The sequence below is a fragment of the Lichenostomus cassidix genome, chromosome 5, assembly GCF_008360975.1.
Source record: "Lichenostomus cassidix isolate B80296 chromosome 5, HeHo_3.0, whole genome shotgun sequence".
NCBI classification, from domain to species: domain Eukaryota; kingdom Metazoa; phylum Chordata; class Aves; order Passeriformes; family Meliphagidae; genus Lichenostomus; species Lichenostomus cassidix.
Window position 1 is genome coordinate 55,310,088 of NC_139486.1, and position 16,155 is coordinate 55,326,242.

The 16,155-nt window shown below is 37.0% G+C and overlaps 1 protein-coding gene across 1 annotated transcript in view; it reads left to right on the forward strand.

The window, feature by feature from the left end:
• Positions 1 to 16,155, forward strand: part of INSC (INSC spindle orientation adaptor protein) — a 116,562-nt gene that overhangs the window by 59,005 nt on the left and 41,402 nt on the right. Inside the window, exons 3-6 of the mRNA XM_085063204.1 lie at positions 6,363 to 6,708; positions 7,196 to 7,248; positions 8,871 to 8,994; positions 11,144 to 11,257. Coding sequence (XP_084919330.1) covers positions 6,363 to 6,708; positions 7,196 to 7,248; positions 8,871 to 8,994; positions 11,144 to 11,257 — 637 coding nt within the window. The remainder of the gene's footprint in view (positions 1 to 6,362; positions 6,709 to 7,195; positions 7,249 to 8,870; positions 8,995 to 11,143; positions 11,258 to 16,155) is intronic.

Sequence of the window (16,155 nt, forward strand, 5' to 3'; positions counted from 1 at the left end):
TATTTATGTATTCTGTCTATTGTCTTGCTGCTTCCTGAGAATAGTGATCATATCTCTAATACTTTTTTGTGGTTTAAAGCTACTCCTGAAGTATAAGGAAATGGTAAATGTCTGAGGGTAATCACTGCTGGTTAATGAAGTTCTGCCTTCCACAAAACACTTCAGGACAGCTGGCTGAATACAGTACACCTTTCCTTGAGTTGTTTTGTTTTGAGAACCATTGAAGTGCTGTGGTTTACATTATCTGTTACTGACTTAATTTGGGGAAGCTCTTGGACTTTGGTAACTGTAACAACGGAGTAATCACTGAGGCAAATCAAAATGCCATTTCAATATAGCCTGTTAACTTTTTTAAAACCTAGGAACTAGCCTTTATTGATATGTTCTAAAATATTAAATAATTCATACTAAAGTCACCTGTTGTCACAGGCAAGCGGGATTGCTAGTGTTCCACTGGAAAACAAGTAGGTGAAATTGAGGAGGAAAAAAAGAACACCCTGTAAACTGTCTGGCTGAACTTATATCTTGCCTCATCAATTACAAAACTTAAATATTTGTAGGATTCTATTACCTTAGGAATGATCTACACAGTAAGTGCATTCACTTAAAAACCAGGAATCTGATTCTTATCTACCTTAAAGCTGCTCTGTAGGTTTTCAGCTATCTCTCCAGCTAGCTCTATAACATTTTGCCAAAATCAGTGCAAATACAATATCATGTATCTACAGGGATCTTTGATGTGATTAATATAAGGTAAAGCAATTGAAGACAAATGAGCACTGTCTCTATGGCTCTTCACTCTCTGGTTCCACTGAGAGTTGAGTTCTGCTGGCCATTGTATTGATGTGGAAATTGGCCCTGGCTATATTGCATACCCATGAATAATTTTGTAAAGATGAATTAGAAAAAAATTAGAGATTATTTATGTTCAAAGAGGGGGCTAAATTCATTCAATAAGTTGTTTGTTGCCAATTAATTACCTACCACTAATTAGAATAATAAATTTGAACACAGTTGTAAGACTTGGCATTGACTTTCACCATAGGCTTATCTGGAAGCAGTACTAAATGCTATCATTAAGATTGGTAATAAATCTGTCATATTAGGTGAAAATGGATAAAAAGGCTAAGAAGCTTTGAAAACATAATTTGACTGAGCATAAGTCTTTACACTTTATAAATATGACCACTGGAATTATTCACATGAATCGATCAGCTCAGACTTCGACACAAAGTTATAAAACATGAAACTTTTGCACTTAGTTAAACTCAGTGCTGGATTGGAGGTATAACTCTTTCTCGTGATAACATTTGCAATTTAAAACAGAAGTGTATGTGCTGCCAGGGAAATGGTGGTAAAGAGCTTCAGGCTGGAAATTTTAAACAAATGATCTAGTTATTAACTCTTGACTTTTGTATTCATGTAACACCAATATGAGAGAGAGCAATCCTTTTGATATCAATCCATCTTGTCCATCCTAAAACTCTTGATTTGTTAGTTAAAAAATTACGTAAGAGATGATTAAAAAAGAGAAAAAAAATTAGAAAAGGGGGAAAAAGGGAAATGCTGGTAACAGAACTTTGAATATCACATGTCTCAGAAATTTAAAATGGGGATATTTTTAATGTCCATGACGAAATTTACCTGCGATGTGTTATGTAGTGCAGAAACATCTATATGAAACAAGGTCCATACACCTCTTTAAGTAACACTCATTTAACAGGCTGTTTCTCTAAGCTGGCCTCAGCCAGGGACACCAGAGGATTTTTTCAAAGTTACATAGTTTTTAAAAGACTATGTATTTTGGCAAGCACACTAGAATTCAGAGTATTCGAATTGCTTGTTACTCAAGTTTAGTTGAGTGCTCTTGAAAACTATGTCACATACTTTATGACCTCAATTAAAATAGAATGACTTTGAAGAAATGTTAGAGACTTTCTCTTGAATTTTCTTTTTGCACTGAATTATTTTTACAACTGTTTTTACATTAAATGCTGCTTCTATAATGTAGAGTCTAGATAAATTGCTTTTTTGTCAATATGCCATGGCGTACTAAATTCAGTAATTTTAACTAGTGGGTAACTACTATCCATGTACATATCTCTACATTTTCCTTTCAAGAAGGAAATCCTAAAGGCACAGGAGCAGGCTATGCCCATGTGCCAAAAGATGAGCCAATGGGGAAGAAAACTGGCCTGGCTGAACAGAGAGCCTTGGCTGGAATTCAGGGGAAAAAGGAAATTTTATCACCTTGGGAAGGAAGGGAGAGCAGCTCTCGAGAACTACAAGGATGCCATGGGGTGATGCAGGGAAAAAATTAGAGAGGCTAAAGCCCAACCAGAATTAATCTGGCTACTGCTCTACGAAACAATAAAAAGTGTTTCTATGAATACATTGGCAACAAAAGGAGGGCTAAGGAGAACCTCCATCCTTTATTGGCTGTGGGGGGAAAACACAGTGACAGAGGATGAGGAAAAGGCTGAGGTACCCAATGCCTTCTTGCCTCATTCTTTATGGTAAGGCCAGCTGTTCTGCAGCTTCTCAGCCCCCTGAGCTGCAAGACAGGGCAGGGAACAGAATGAAGCCCCCTTACTGCAAGGGGAAACAACCACACAAGTATTGCCCCAGAGAAGGCTGAGACTGAAAATTATGGAAAATTTCTTCACTGAAAGGGTTGTCAGACACTGGAATGGAGTCCCTGGGGAAGTGTTTGAGTCACCATCCCTGAAGGCGTTTAAAAGCTGTGTAGATGTGGCATTTAGGGGCATGCTTTAATGGTGGACCTGGCAGTGCTGGGTTAATGGCTGAAATTGATGCTGTTAGAAGTCTTCTCCAACCTAAATGATTCTATGATTCCATAAACATCAGGGTCTCAGCCAGTTAACCAGACACTGTTGCTCAGTTAAACAGAACTGTGGCAAATCACACCAGTAAGGTCCCTTATGCTGGAACAAATCTTATTTAATGTATTTAATGACCTGAAAAGCAGGAAAAGGCAAGACTAAAAAGCTAGAATAAACTCCATGTTAAGGAACATAAAGTAGTGCATATGAGGAGGGAAAGGAAAATAAAGAACAATTTCTTTCCTCACATATATAGAGTAGTGAACTCTACATTATGTATTATCACTCATGAAAAGGATTCTGAAAACAAAATAAGTATATTTTTAGAAAGGTAAAAATGAAACAGCCCTCTGGGAATAACTCCAGCAAAAGAGAAATTCAAGAGTTGTTGAAAATTAGGGACTGTGCAGAAAATGTGTTTAAAATGTATACATTTTCCTGGATTTTGTATATTGTGTTCTGTCTTTGTCATCACATCTTGGGACACAGGAAAACTGGAAAAGCTTATTGAAAATGTGGGGAAAGTGAATGATTAGAGGGTTGGAGTAATATCTGTAAGGGGACAGACTAGACAGACTGAATTCACTACATGGAAATAAAACAACTTAGAGAAGATGGGATAGAACAAATAAAATAATGAATTGCATGAAGAGGGTAAATACAGAACTGTCATTTCATTTACAGTATCTCTTAGAATATGGCAAGTAAAGTGTGTTCATATCTCCAGGCAGAAAGTTTAAAACAAACAATAAGAAACACTTTTCCGTACAAAAAAAAAAAAACGATGTGAGATGCTGCTACTAGATGTTGCAAAGGCCAAAGGTATAACTGAGTTCAAAAAGGGATTAATGGCTACTTTTGTTTCATGAATTGTGAAAACATCCTGCTCTGACACAACTTCTGGCTGGGGAAGTTCCTAAACCACTAATTGCCAGAAGATGGGAAGGAGGGGTTGCTCAGCTCTTGCCACACTTCTTATAATCTTTCCTTATGCATCTCCTAATGGGCATGTTGGGACCAGGATAATGGGCTAAACAGAGTTTGTTTGTTTTTTTTGTCTGAACCATTATAGTTCTTTTTATTTTGTAGGCGTAGATTTTTATTTTTTTTTTCAGTAATGGGGAGACAAAATGGAAATTTCCAACTTGTTTTCTGAGTTCAGTAAATGCTGTCTGGAATATGATTCTTAATAGCTAATTAGGGACGATCACACTTTTTGCTTTCCTTATTTTAATAAGTAAAAAATGAGTCTACAAATTCATCTGTGGAATGCTTAAGAAGACTTTCTCTAAATACAGTGAAATTTGGATGAAGGTGAATCATTTATGTATTTCATTTGAGTGATAATGATGTATGTCTAATTTAAAGGACCAGTTGTCAAAAAAGCTGACATAGTAAGCAGGGGGAGTTTTCTGTGATTCTCTGGAAGATGAATGGTATTATTTTTTGCTCTTGTCAGTTAAGGAATACTAAGTTTCAGTGACAGAAGATCCTACATTCTACAGTTCTACTTCTGGCAATTAGTGGAACAGAAGCAAGCAAGAGTTTCTTTAACATCTGTGCTTTTTTTTGTAAAACTCATCATCTTTTTTCTCTCTTTAGAGTGAAGAATGGCTTTTGTGACTAAAAGAAATATGAATGAAAGGGTTTTTTTTGTTGCTTTTTTTTCCCTCACTAACTTTCTATCCTAGTTTTTGGGCCATGTGAGTTTATAAAGCAGAAGTTTATTTCTACTTACTAAACAGAGATTTAATCAATTATCACAGTGCACTTTGGAAATGAAAGATACATTACTCTGTGTCAAATGATTTTATCCTGTTCTGCATGCAAACTATGCACATCGTCATAAATCATGGTCTCAAAACTTCTAAAGTTGTTGTTTTTGTTTATTAGGAAACCTTGCTTCAGATCCAAAAAGGCAATAAGGAAACTACACATATCAAGAAGAAAGTGGGCCTCAATCGATCATGCGATGCAATTACACAATATTCAGGGCTGAGTGAAATAAAGGCCTTAAATAGCAGTAGCCTGTAAAGTTTGAAATTAAAAGTAGTTTCATCATATATTGTGAAAAGGGAGATTGGATCAATGAAACTGATCTCTTGTATCTTGTTTGCTGTCAATTTATATTAGATGATACTTGAGGTGAGCCTTCTTTTCCTGTGTACGTAAATACATTTTGTTTATTTATGGAATATTACTGGAGTGGTCTGGCAGGAGATTTCTTGAGTTCATCTGGTGCTCACTGTATAAATGGAAGCACAAGAATTGAGAAAGCCTTCCACCTGGTCTTCCTTAGCTTAGCTAATGTAATTGCAGATTTTGGCCTGACAGTAGGGTTTTATATAACAGCACAGAACACTACTGCTGTGTGGCTGAGTTGCAATAAATCAGTATCTAAATTGAAAGAATGGGGACTATAATACAAATTTTCTTTTTGTCTTTTCAGGTATTATCTCATAAAAACCTGCACATGTGTTCAGAGAGTAGACAACAATCCACTACACTTCAGACTAGCTATAAGATACCAATAAAATTTTGGAAAAAAAAAAAAGTTAAATCCAGTTTTTCTTTTATTCACTTAATTTAATTTCCACTTTACCTTTCATCTTCAATCCTTTGGAAACTTTTAATATGGTTGGATGAGGATTAAGGTATTTTTATTAGGATCTGGGTACCTTGTAAAAAAAAAAATCAGACATCTTGATCTCAAGGCTCTGAGAAATTTGTGATCACAGTGATGAGCTCAGAATCAGTGCAATTTCTGCCTTGGGTACCACATTTTAGTGGCTGGAGGGTGCAAGGGCACAAAATGCAGGCTCATTGCCCTTATGTCAGGTTACACTTGTCAAGGAGCTTTTCAGCCTTTCTGGCTCACACCATATTTGCTGTAGGGTAAAAAATGTCAGTGAAGTCAGTGTGCAAATTGTCCAGAGAGCAATGAGAAATAAGGGGGAAGGTAAAGGTGTGGTCAGGAAGTAGAATTCAGCTGAGGTTTAAGGGATTATGACATGGAACAAGGAGATATTACTGGCAGGATTGTTCACTGTCTTGGCCTGGCTGTACATTTGGAAGGGCTTTGGAGAGATGCTGCAGGGTGAAACTTTCTGCTAAGCACCTGACAGGTCAAGTGTCTAGAAAAACCTAGCAGTCCCAAAACAACAAGCAAACACATTCACAGCTTTGCTCCTTCTCCACATTAAACTCTGAATGTACAAGAAACATTTTCCCAAAACCACATCATTCAAACATCTGTTTACTTACTTTGAATGTCCACTGATTTTCAGATATAATTTTATAGCAGGGTATGTGGTATAAAAGTGATTAGAAATCCAGAGCATCTCTTTGCAATAAAGAGCTAAACATTTTGCTCTGTTACCACAAGCAACCTATTTGTTCAATTATTTGCCTTTTGTCAATCAATTGCAAGCAGTGGGTGCAGCTGCATGATGTTGCTGGTGGTTATCCTAAGGCTGTTTTGTTTTGCCTCATTCTTCCCCCTCTTTCTGTGCCTTCCAGCATGCACCTGATCCAGGTGGACTCAGTTCAGCGATGGATGGAAGACCTGAAGCTGATGACAGACTGTGAATGCATGTGCATTCTCCAGTCCAAACCCATCAGCATCGAGAAGGATGAACAGAATGAACTCATCCTTTCCTCACAGTATAGCACTTGTGATAACTTGCAGCTTCTGCTGAAGAGAGCTTGGATCATAAGCACAGAATTGACCAGGATTGCTCAGAAGCTGGAGAAGAGCAGATGGCAGAGAGTCCACAGCATGACAGTGAGGGTGAACTGCCACGTGCGCTCCATGATAAATGAGTACAACACCTTCACCAGGAGCTCCTCAGAGGACATGCACCAGGTGAGATGATGCCTTAGCTGACATCATGTTCCTCTCCCTTTTTGAATTTTTATTTTAGTATATATTAATTCAAACTTAAACAAACTGTAAGAAATCCTCACAAACTGATACTAGTCCCTTATTTAAGGCTTTCCAATCCCTTTTCAGCAATGGAAACATTCTTGACTTATTTTGTCATAGGCTTGATTCTGAATGGTAATATTGTTGTCAAATTGCATTGAAAAAATGTTTTTTGAGGACTAAGGACTAAAGTATTTGACACCCCATCAGTGGGTTCCTTTGCATTTGTAATGTAGAAAATGCTACTTTTTTATTATTAACCTCAGATATATCTCTACCTGTTTTATTCAGAAAAGTAGGTGAAGGGTGGTCATATGAAATATTATGTTTTGGGAGGGTTGTCAATTAGCAAACAAGCATTGCTTATTTTTGACAGGCAATTGTGTGTATGGAATTTGCTTTAAAAGCACCTTCTCTATCTCTGCAGCTTGAAAAACTTTTAATAGACAAGTGCTCAGAATTCACGGCCTTCACAGAAAGGTAACTTAAATTTTGCAGTTGAAATATCAATTTTGCTGTTTTATTATGTGTTAGAATTTCGAATGAGAAACACAAATCCACCAACACCCTCAATAGCTTGAACTAGACCTCTGTAGCTTTGCAATGTTCTTAATGTTCATCTCTGGTGGGTGAAGTGATTTGCTTTTACCTAAACTGCATCCTAATGAAAGATGGGATCTGCTGGTGCACAGAGAGCCTGACATAGATGCAAAGCTGCATGCAAGTGGGTTCTTCAGGACTTTTAGACACCAAGGGAGAAAGTCTGGCTCTAATGATGTCAGTGACAATGTTCCCTTCTAGTTCTGTGGAGTCAAGGTTCTAGCTGGTGTGAAAACTTGGGTTGCGAGACTGTCATACTACATGTTCCCATCTGAAAACATCCATGTATTATAAACAAACCAAAATAATTGTACCTTCCTTTAAATTGTAGTGGTAGGTTTACTCTTCTCCCTGCACTCTGGAATGCTGAGACTGGAAAATAAAAATCTCTGTAATTCTTCTCATGATAGTTCTACTTTCAAACATAAGTTACCTATTTCCTCCAGCACAGTTCAATCACTGTTTCTTGATTTACTTTAAACACTGTGAAAGTCATTCTGTTCTGGGAGGATCATCAGAGAAAAATACACGATCTAATTATCAGAAAATAACATTTTTCTGAGCACTATTGCTTTTTGCCAAACCCACACAGCTCAGACTTTAGTTTTATGTTCTACCATGAGACACAGTGATTTAATAAGAGCTCCAATCTCAAAGAGTCTGCCCTGTATCAGCTCTCTCCCTTCTTGTCTTTTTGACAAAAAAATTGATATAGCTGACAGGCAGGTAAAGTTGAAAATGTGACCCGCATGTAGGTAGAGAGGCTGATCAACATAACTATATCTTCCATTACCTGTGGCCTGCCTGGGTGGAATATGTTCTGACAAGTCAAATGAATGCATTTCTGAGAGGAAGTATTAGTTATTTTATTTGAATTGTACAAAGTTTTCCACATTTATCTCATTTCTTCAATTATAGCCAAGCATCACTGGTTACAGGATAAATAAGTCTGCAAAGATGCTTTATGTATCTTTCTGTATAGAGGGCCAAGTTTTATTTTTGATTATGTTGTTTAACTCATCTGGACACACAATTATTTCCTCACTCTTATCCTGCTATCATTAAACTATGACAAAAAAGGCAAAGAAATGAAAATTGCTGAAAGCCCTTCATTGATCAGGTAAGATGGGTGGATGTGCACAGCTGCAGTTGAAATGCAGGCATCCAAGAGTGGAACTATCAGCATAAGTGGAAAAGAGCAGTGTTGCACTCTAAAAACACACAGCAGCTGCAGCAAAATTTGGCCTCCAGTCTGTGAAATAAATTGTGATCCCAAAATTATTAAGTAGTGTCCAATGTGATGCTTTCATGGTGTAGAAATTTCATTTGCCATGCATAGATAAAGCTTTTATTAAAGTCTGGAATGATGTTAATGGCATAAAGATAATGTCCTTGGGAACAGCTGAATTCCCATTAAATCCTGTTATTCACAGAGACCTCACCTCCAACAATCAGGTCTGTTGTATCTTTTTTTTCCTTCATCCCTTTCCTTTCTCTTTCAGGTGCTTACAGACTGAAGATGAAGAGATACTGAAATCCATGAAATCTTGTATTAATGAAACACTCACTACTGTTGCCCAGTATTTTGGCCAATTGATAGAGCTGGTTTTAACACATGAGGCACAGGTTAGTTTACAGTAAAATAAACTGTGAAGTTAAGTTTAAAACAAACCAAAAAAGGTCTTCCAAAATTATTGAATCTTGAGGGAGACATCCATTAATGATCCAAGTCTGGATTGTTTGGGGCTCTGAGCAACCTGATCTAGTGAAAGGTGTCCCTGCTCGTGGAACTTAGATGATTTTTAAGGACCCTTCCAACCTAAGCCATTCTGTGACAAAGAGAAGGATTAGAATTACAGTTCTCAATTTTCAACAAACTTATGATCAGTAACTCAAATAGGTTGCAATGAGATTTAGGTGTTTTTATCATCACATTCTCCAAAACCTCAAATCCCAAAAAAATGAGCTTGTGGCTCACCAAGTTGCTTACTTTTCCTGATGTCTCTTTCTTGCAAGGCACCTAAATGATGACTTCTGGTTGTCCCTTTCTGCCTTACCCATTCTGTGATTCTGATTCTGTGAAATGCACTGGGTGATTAGACTGTGGCTGCAAATACATTTTTTTTCCCATTAGATCGTTATTGAAATAGTAGCAACTTGCAAGTCTAGCCAACCTATCTTAACTTCCTTCCTCCCTCCCTTCCTCCCTCCCTTCCTTAAATATTAAAACTTCAAATGAAATTATGCTGAATTAATTTGTCCAAGTTTTAGAAGTGATGTTATGCTGAAATTTTGTGTTTTCCCTCCAGAAAAAGAGGAAAGGAGAGGTTTAGTGAAGACGAAATAGTTAAATAGTATTTGCTTTGTGCTTGAACATAATTAATGCAGGGTACTGGTCAAATTCTAACATACCTGGATGCATTAAGATTGGGGAAAAGGAAGTGGTTGTTTAGAAACATCTATTCTAGTTTTAAAAGATTACTAAGAGGTGAGAATCCCCAAGATACCTTTGCAGAATTGCAGTCAAGGTAATAAGCTACTTGCTAATGCTCTTCGGTTAGGATTTATGAAAACTACATGAAATGTATGAAGTGTGTAAATAATTTTGCACATTTCAAATTCAGTGAGTAGGTTACCATTGTTAAGATGCTTATTCTTTTCAGTCTGAAAAGCAGTTCTTCATTATTGATATTTCTGCCTTTGGGCATCTTGGCATCTACTGACACACTTGAAATCCTAGTCCTTTTTTCCTCTATGGGAGTGCAGTTATGGACTCCACATCATCTTGTGTGTATTTGTGTGGCTGAAGGACTTGGCTTAGAACTCATTAATAAAAACAATTCTATGAAGAGTTTTCTGAGGCCTTCAGTCAGGCTATGTGTGCCCACTTCTGCCATAAAAACATATTGTCTGGGCTTAGTTCGCCCCTCTGGAACAGACTAAGTGTCTGTGTGAGTGGTTTCAGCTTAAATTGTGTGAAGAGTTTTTGTTCTAATCAGTGTATCGGGATTTTATTCAGGATAGGTTCATATTGAAATGTGAACTCTTAAGCTATGTCTGTTATGGAATGTTTTTCCAATGCTAAGAACAGAGCCTCTGAAAGTGAAGGTAATTGAATTTTGTATAAATAACAGTGTAAAATGTGAAATACTTCCTTGCACTACTTTCAAAGTTGGATTAAATACAAAAATGCTTACCTTCCTCCTCCTAGCAAATAGAATTAATTTTTCTAGTGATTCTATCTCTTTCTTTCAGAAACAGTAAAGTGAAATTGACTTCATGTTCTTCTTGCAGCTGTGCTTCCCTAACTGCAATGACACAAATGCAAAAGCAATATAACTATTTACAGAGATAAAAATATTTTTATCTATTTCATACCTTATATTCTTCATAAGAATTTTCTCTATTAGTCAAAGACATTTTGTCTGAGAGCAGTGAAGAGCCCTAGAAGGTAGTGTAAAAAAGAGTGTTGTAGCATTCTTTATAAATAAGGTGGAAATCTTGTATCACCATGTGATTCAGCTTCTTAGCTAAATTAATTACCTTCTGAAAATTCTGATTCAATCCCAGAACAAAAGCAATAACAATTTACTAAATAGCCAAAGGGTTCTATACTTAACATTCTTACACATATACCCATTGTCTTAATATGTTACTATTTATTTTGAAATATCCCTCTCTTTGGTTACTATCTTATCAATGGCAATTAAGGCAATGATCAATGTGCATCAGTGTTATCAGTCTGACTCCTCCAAGTTTTTATCTCGTCCCCCAGAACCTGCTGAGGCAGATAGAGCTCTCGGGCAGTCTGTACGTCACGGAGTCGGCGGTCAGCGGTTTGCTCAGCCTTGCCCAGGAAGGTGCTCATCTCTGCCGAATCATAGCCAAGGTGAGCAATGGGTGGAGTAATCCAAAGCAGACTAGCCAAACAAGAAAGAAATTTTACTAAGAGCTACGAAATTTAGTCTGAGAAACTACTTCTTTTCTTTTCTTGTGCTGCTCTTGCAAGTGTTGCTCTACAGAGTTTACCACCACAACTATTGTATTAGAGGGTCTTTTTTAAAGAGGGCCACATCCCCCTAACCTTTACTTTAATAAAGCTCAATACCTCAGCAAGCAGCTTCAGTAGGGTGGAAAGATCCAACGAGCTTTTGAACAGTTTCAGTTGCAGTGGTCTTTGTGTCAGCTGAGGTATTAGCACTTCCTTCACCATTTTGGAAACTCTCTGAGTGTCTCTCCTGATAGCATTTTTTAAGTATCAGCCATGTAAGTGGAAAGAAACTTTACAGTTAGCCATGGCTGTGGCTGATTATGTAGAGAAACAGCAAGACCTCTTCAGCTGTGTGGATGGGGATGGTTAGAGATATTATTAAAGATGCAAATTTAGAAATACTTTGCACTCTTTATTATCCTTTTATGAAAGAGCATCACTGCAGTTACTTCTGTCAGTGTGTGTTCTCATTTACTGAGTAGCTGGTGCTAGCTCTTGATACAAATGAGTCATTCTGCCAAGACCCGTGATTCTGGAAATCCCTGCAGAGTTTGCACCTTTGAGGACATTTGGATCTTGAAAAAGTGAGAAAGGTGGGACATGGTGTCTTGTTGAGGCTAGGATAATCACAACCACAGGGCATGCAGAAAGAGGAAAACCTTCCCTCCCCCACCTTCTGCTTTTGGAGTGCTGTGCCTGTTCCTTGTCCTGCTCAGAGATAGGGTCAAACAGCAACATTTAATTACTTTTATTTCTGATGTGCCTTTAGATGGATATTTACACCACAAAAGGTACTCCTCTGTTCTGAAGGCTGAGAATGAGGTAGACTCAGAAACCTGCAGTGGATTCTGGCAACTGCCCAAGAGGTTTCGTTTTTTCCTAAATTGGTATTTGAGCTCCACTCAGTGGTACCCAAAAACAATGTTGAAACATTGACTATTGAGGAAGTGCAGAAATAACAAATTAAAGAAAATTGGTCTTTGGCTTTTTATCATTTTACGACTTCCATAACAGTTAAATTTAACAGAAGTGAAGTCCGACCTTTCATAAATCACTAAACTAATATATTGCTAAAACCTGGGTGTGTCACAGGTTTACAAAAAAAGGAAATGCATCCCCTTATGCAAAGAACCCTAAGTGGTGTTTGGCTGCCAAATTACAGCTGTGATTGCATCACCTGTCCCACTCCTGTCTGCCCTGTGCACAGGGAAATGCATTTGTCCAGACTCACCATTATCCTGCACCCTCTGCATTGCCTCAGCTACCTGCATCAGTGACCAAAGGAGAAGAAGAATTGTAACAGAGCAGAATTTCAAATTGATCAAATGGGTAAAGAGTTCTGGTCAGACAAAGAAATTTAACAACACTGAGCTTTGCTCGCTTTGGATGTTAACTAGCACCTTTCCAGAAGCTCCCAATAGGAATAAAGTATGATTTTATTTATTGTTAGCAGAGTTTTTGACATTTCCAGTTTTTGACCAGGTAACACATGAAATGCTGCTTGTGCTATAATTCAGGTTTCATTTGTGGCAGGTTTCACAATCTGTGAAGCAGAGAGGAAGAGAGAGGCACTGGCTTTAGTTAGCTATGACATGAATAGTTAGTTATGACAGTAAAAATTCAGGGTGACTTCCAAAAAAACCAAACCAAAACCCACTAAAATTATTTGAAATCGTTCTCAATCATTCTGAGAGTGAAAAAGGATTGAAGTCATGCAAAGATCTCAAAATCTTTTTCTGAATCCCTAGCTTCCTTGAGAGCTGTCATAGTATCCTTGATAAAACCTAGCTGGAGAGGCTGAATTTTTGTTTACTGTGAAAGCAAAACTCAACAAATTTGTTCGTGTAACCTTGAGGTCTTACCCTCTATGACAAAGTGTGATCTTGTGGAACACTGGTATTAGTTTTTTTTTTCCTGTCCCAAGCTATAAATTACAACTCTAAAGCACACCAATATCTTAGATGTTCCAAAAAAAGAATCACAATAGTGTTTCAAAGCTATGATATTATAGGAACTTGAATCTTATTTTGCACTTTGGTAAGGGCTTCAGTCTTCTATCTCCTTCCCCATCCCTTGCTAATATTTTACAGAAATTAAAAAGGGCTATGAAATGCTCCCCTCCATGCTGAAGCATCACCTGAAATTTTATTCCACCTCCAGGCATTCTTTGACACTTTGTTTTTTACCACATAACTTTGTAATCTGCTGTGAAAAAATCATGTTGCTGACTCACCCTGGCAGCCAGCTAGTAGTTCTCACTAGCTGTCAGAGATATAAAGCCTGAGGTCTCTAACAAATATGAGTAGTAGTAAAGACAAGATAAGAAAATTAGCATTACTTGGAGCAAACGGGTTATAAACAGATTTGGATTGGTAACAACCAGAGGAATTTGTAAAAATCTCTTTCTGAGTTATAATAAATAGGTCACAGAGGGATAAAGAAAATAGTGTTTTTGCAAAAATCCATTTTACTGATGATAGAGTCCAATACCAACTGCATTGAGCCAAGTACTCAACAATAATAGGCTTGTATAAGAGAAAGAAGCAAAAATGAAGATAATCCTACCTGCATAACACCCCCTTTGGAGAACACTTGGCTATTTGAGTTCCTTATGGCTGTACAGCAGACCACTTGCTCTGAGAAGCTTCTAATGCACCTTGCCTTACCTTTATATGCCAGTTCCTTTCTAGCAAGTATTTATGATGATCTCTCTGGAGATCATCTATCAAGATAATTATAAATGTTGTCAAAGTCTTGATGAGAATTTACTGCCTTTTGAGTCTCTTCAGGCTGAAACTATGAAATTGTCCAGTTAGAGGTGTTTTCCTTCTCCTCTTTATTTACTCAATTCACATAGTTTTGGTGATTGCATTTCAGGTGATTTTGCTACCTACAGCTAGCCCTTCTGAACAGCATCCCACAAAACTGAATTCCTGTTAATCCAGTATGGGAGAGAAGTAGGTCACCAAGCAGTACAGCAAGTACCTCTCTCTTCCTCTGAATGTTCACCCACTTGACCAGTTTATGTATATTCCTGTCAGGTGGAAAGGTTTGGCATCATTGCAAAAGATACAGGGGATGAGTCTTGAGGAAGGTGAATAAATTCTCAGAACTGCTCTGATCCCAGTGAGGAGATTGGTTTTCACAAGCCATGGAGTGAGGTTTAGTGTTTTCTACCTGTCCAATATTTCACTTAAAGATCTCTCAGTTCATTACTCATGGTCAATATTTTACAGCTTAGTAATGGCACATGAAGCGCAAAATGAAGATTACAGATCACCTCCTGACAAATGCGGTGATAAATCACTTCCTGTCCATCAGAAGCAAAATCAAGGCACCCATTTGGCACAGAGAAGGCTTGAAGCAAATGTGCCAACATCACTTGAGCTTTACTAGAGCTGTCCACAAACTTCTGCTTATTATGGCCAAAGCAGAGGATCAGATCATCCCTGACTCCATTGAACTGTGGGAAATTTGAAATTGATAATGAAATTTAAAAAAAAAAAAACCCTAACAAAACAGTCACCTTTGGCTTGGGAATCACAGTGCAACACTTTTGTCCCAATATTTTTGATAGATAATTTAATTACTGCCTGGGTGAAATATCAGTGTCCTTTTGTGGATATGACTGAAACTTTTTTGTTAATGTACTGCCTCTTTTTTAATTTAAAGACTCAGAAATATCTTTCTGTATTAGGCTATAGGTAGCAGTACTGGATATAAAATAACTTGTACAGACATATGAACACTTCTTACAATTCCAAAAATAAGTTTTACTCTCAGCAAACTTCAGGAATCCCAGTGTTTTCACTGATGCCATAGAAATTCCATATACTTGTGCAAAGTCATGATATGAAACTTCTATCTGGATAATATGTTGAACTGTTAATTTTGTCTATTCCTATAAGAGTTGGTATAAATTTTTTGTTAGACTGAACATAGGCTTTTGCTTGCTCTATTATTCACTAGTCTATTCAAGCAGAACCAGTACAAAAATAAAGAATTCTGAAAATGAGTGAAGTCTGAATTGTAGCCCAGAGGTTTTTAGTCAGTATAACCTGTTGAGCTTTCAAATAACACAAATGGTTGAGGAAAAAAATGGGTTATTTCTGTGAATCTAAAAATACTTTTAAACAGAGCCTACTGATATAGGCTTTTAAAAAGGGTATATTTCACACTTGGTCCATGATTTCAACTATTTTAAATTTACTGCTGTAATCTGAATACTTTAGTTTGAGATCTTTCATCTGTCATCAATAATTTAAATGCTTTTCTCTTCATCATATGTCTGCTCTTGCCTCATATATGTCATCTGTACTCTATCTGATAGGACAATATTTAAAAATGAAAAATAATTAAAAAAACCTACAATAGGAAGTGCATATATTGTTAGTATTTATTTACATATTTCCATCTGTAACGTGAACTTTACTAAAATATATTTACAAGCTGTGTTGGAAATGAATTAAGGATAGCTACTCTAGCATGTACTCCATTCTTTGTCAAGAATGTTGTATTTAAAAAAAAAACAAACTTCTAGGAATGCAAATTTTATTTATTAGAGGATGAAGCTATGGATTGTATCTGTTTTTAATTTGGCACCTATTTCCACCTTATTTGAACCTTCTCGTTCATAATTTTAGCATTAAGTAAATATTGCATGGAGCTCAGAAATTTAGAGGAATGGGAAATAGATGATAACAAAAATCTATTTTATACTAATAGAATATGGCTGAACGATCACTTAAATGTCACTCTAATTGCCACCTATTGACGATTCTTTGTAATTTTTGCAG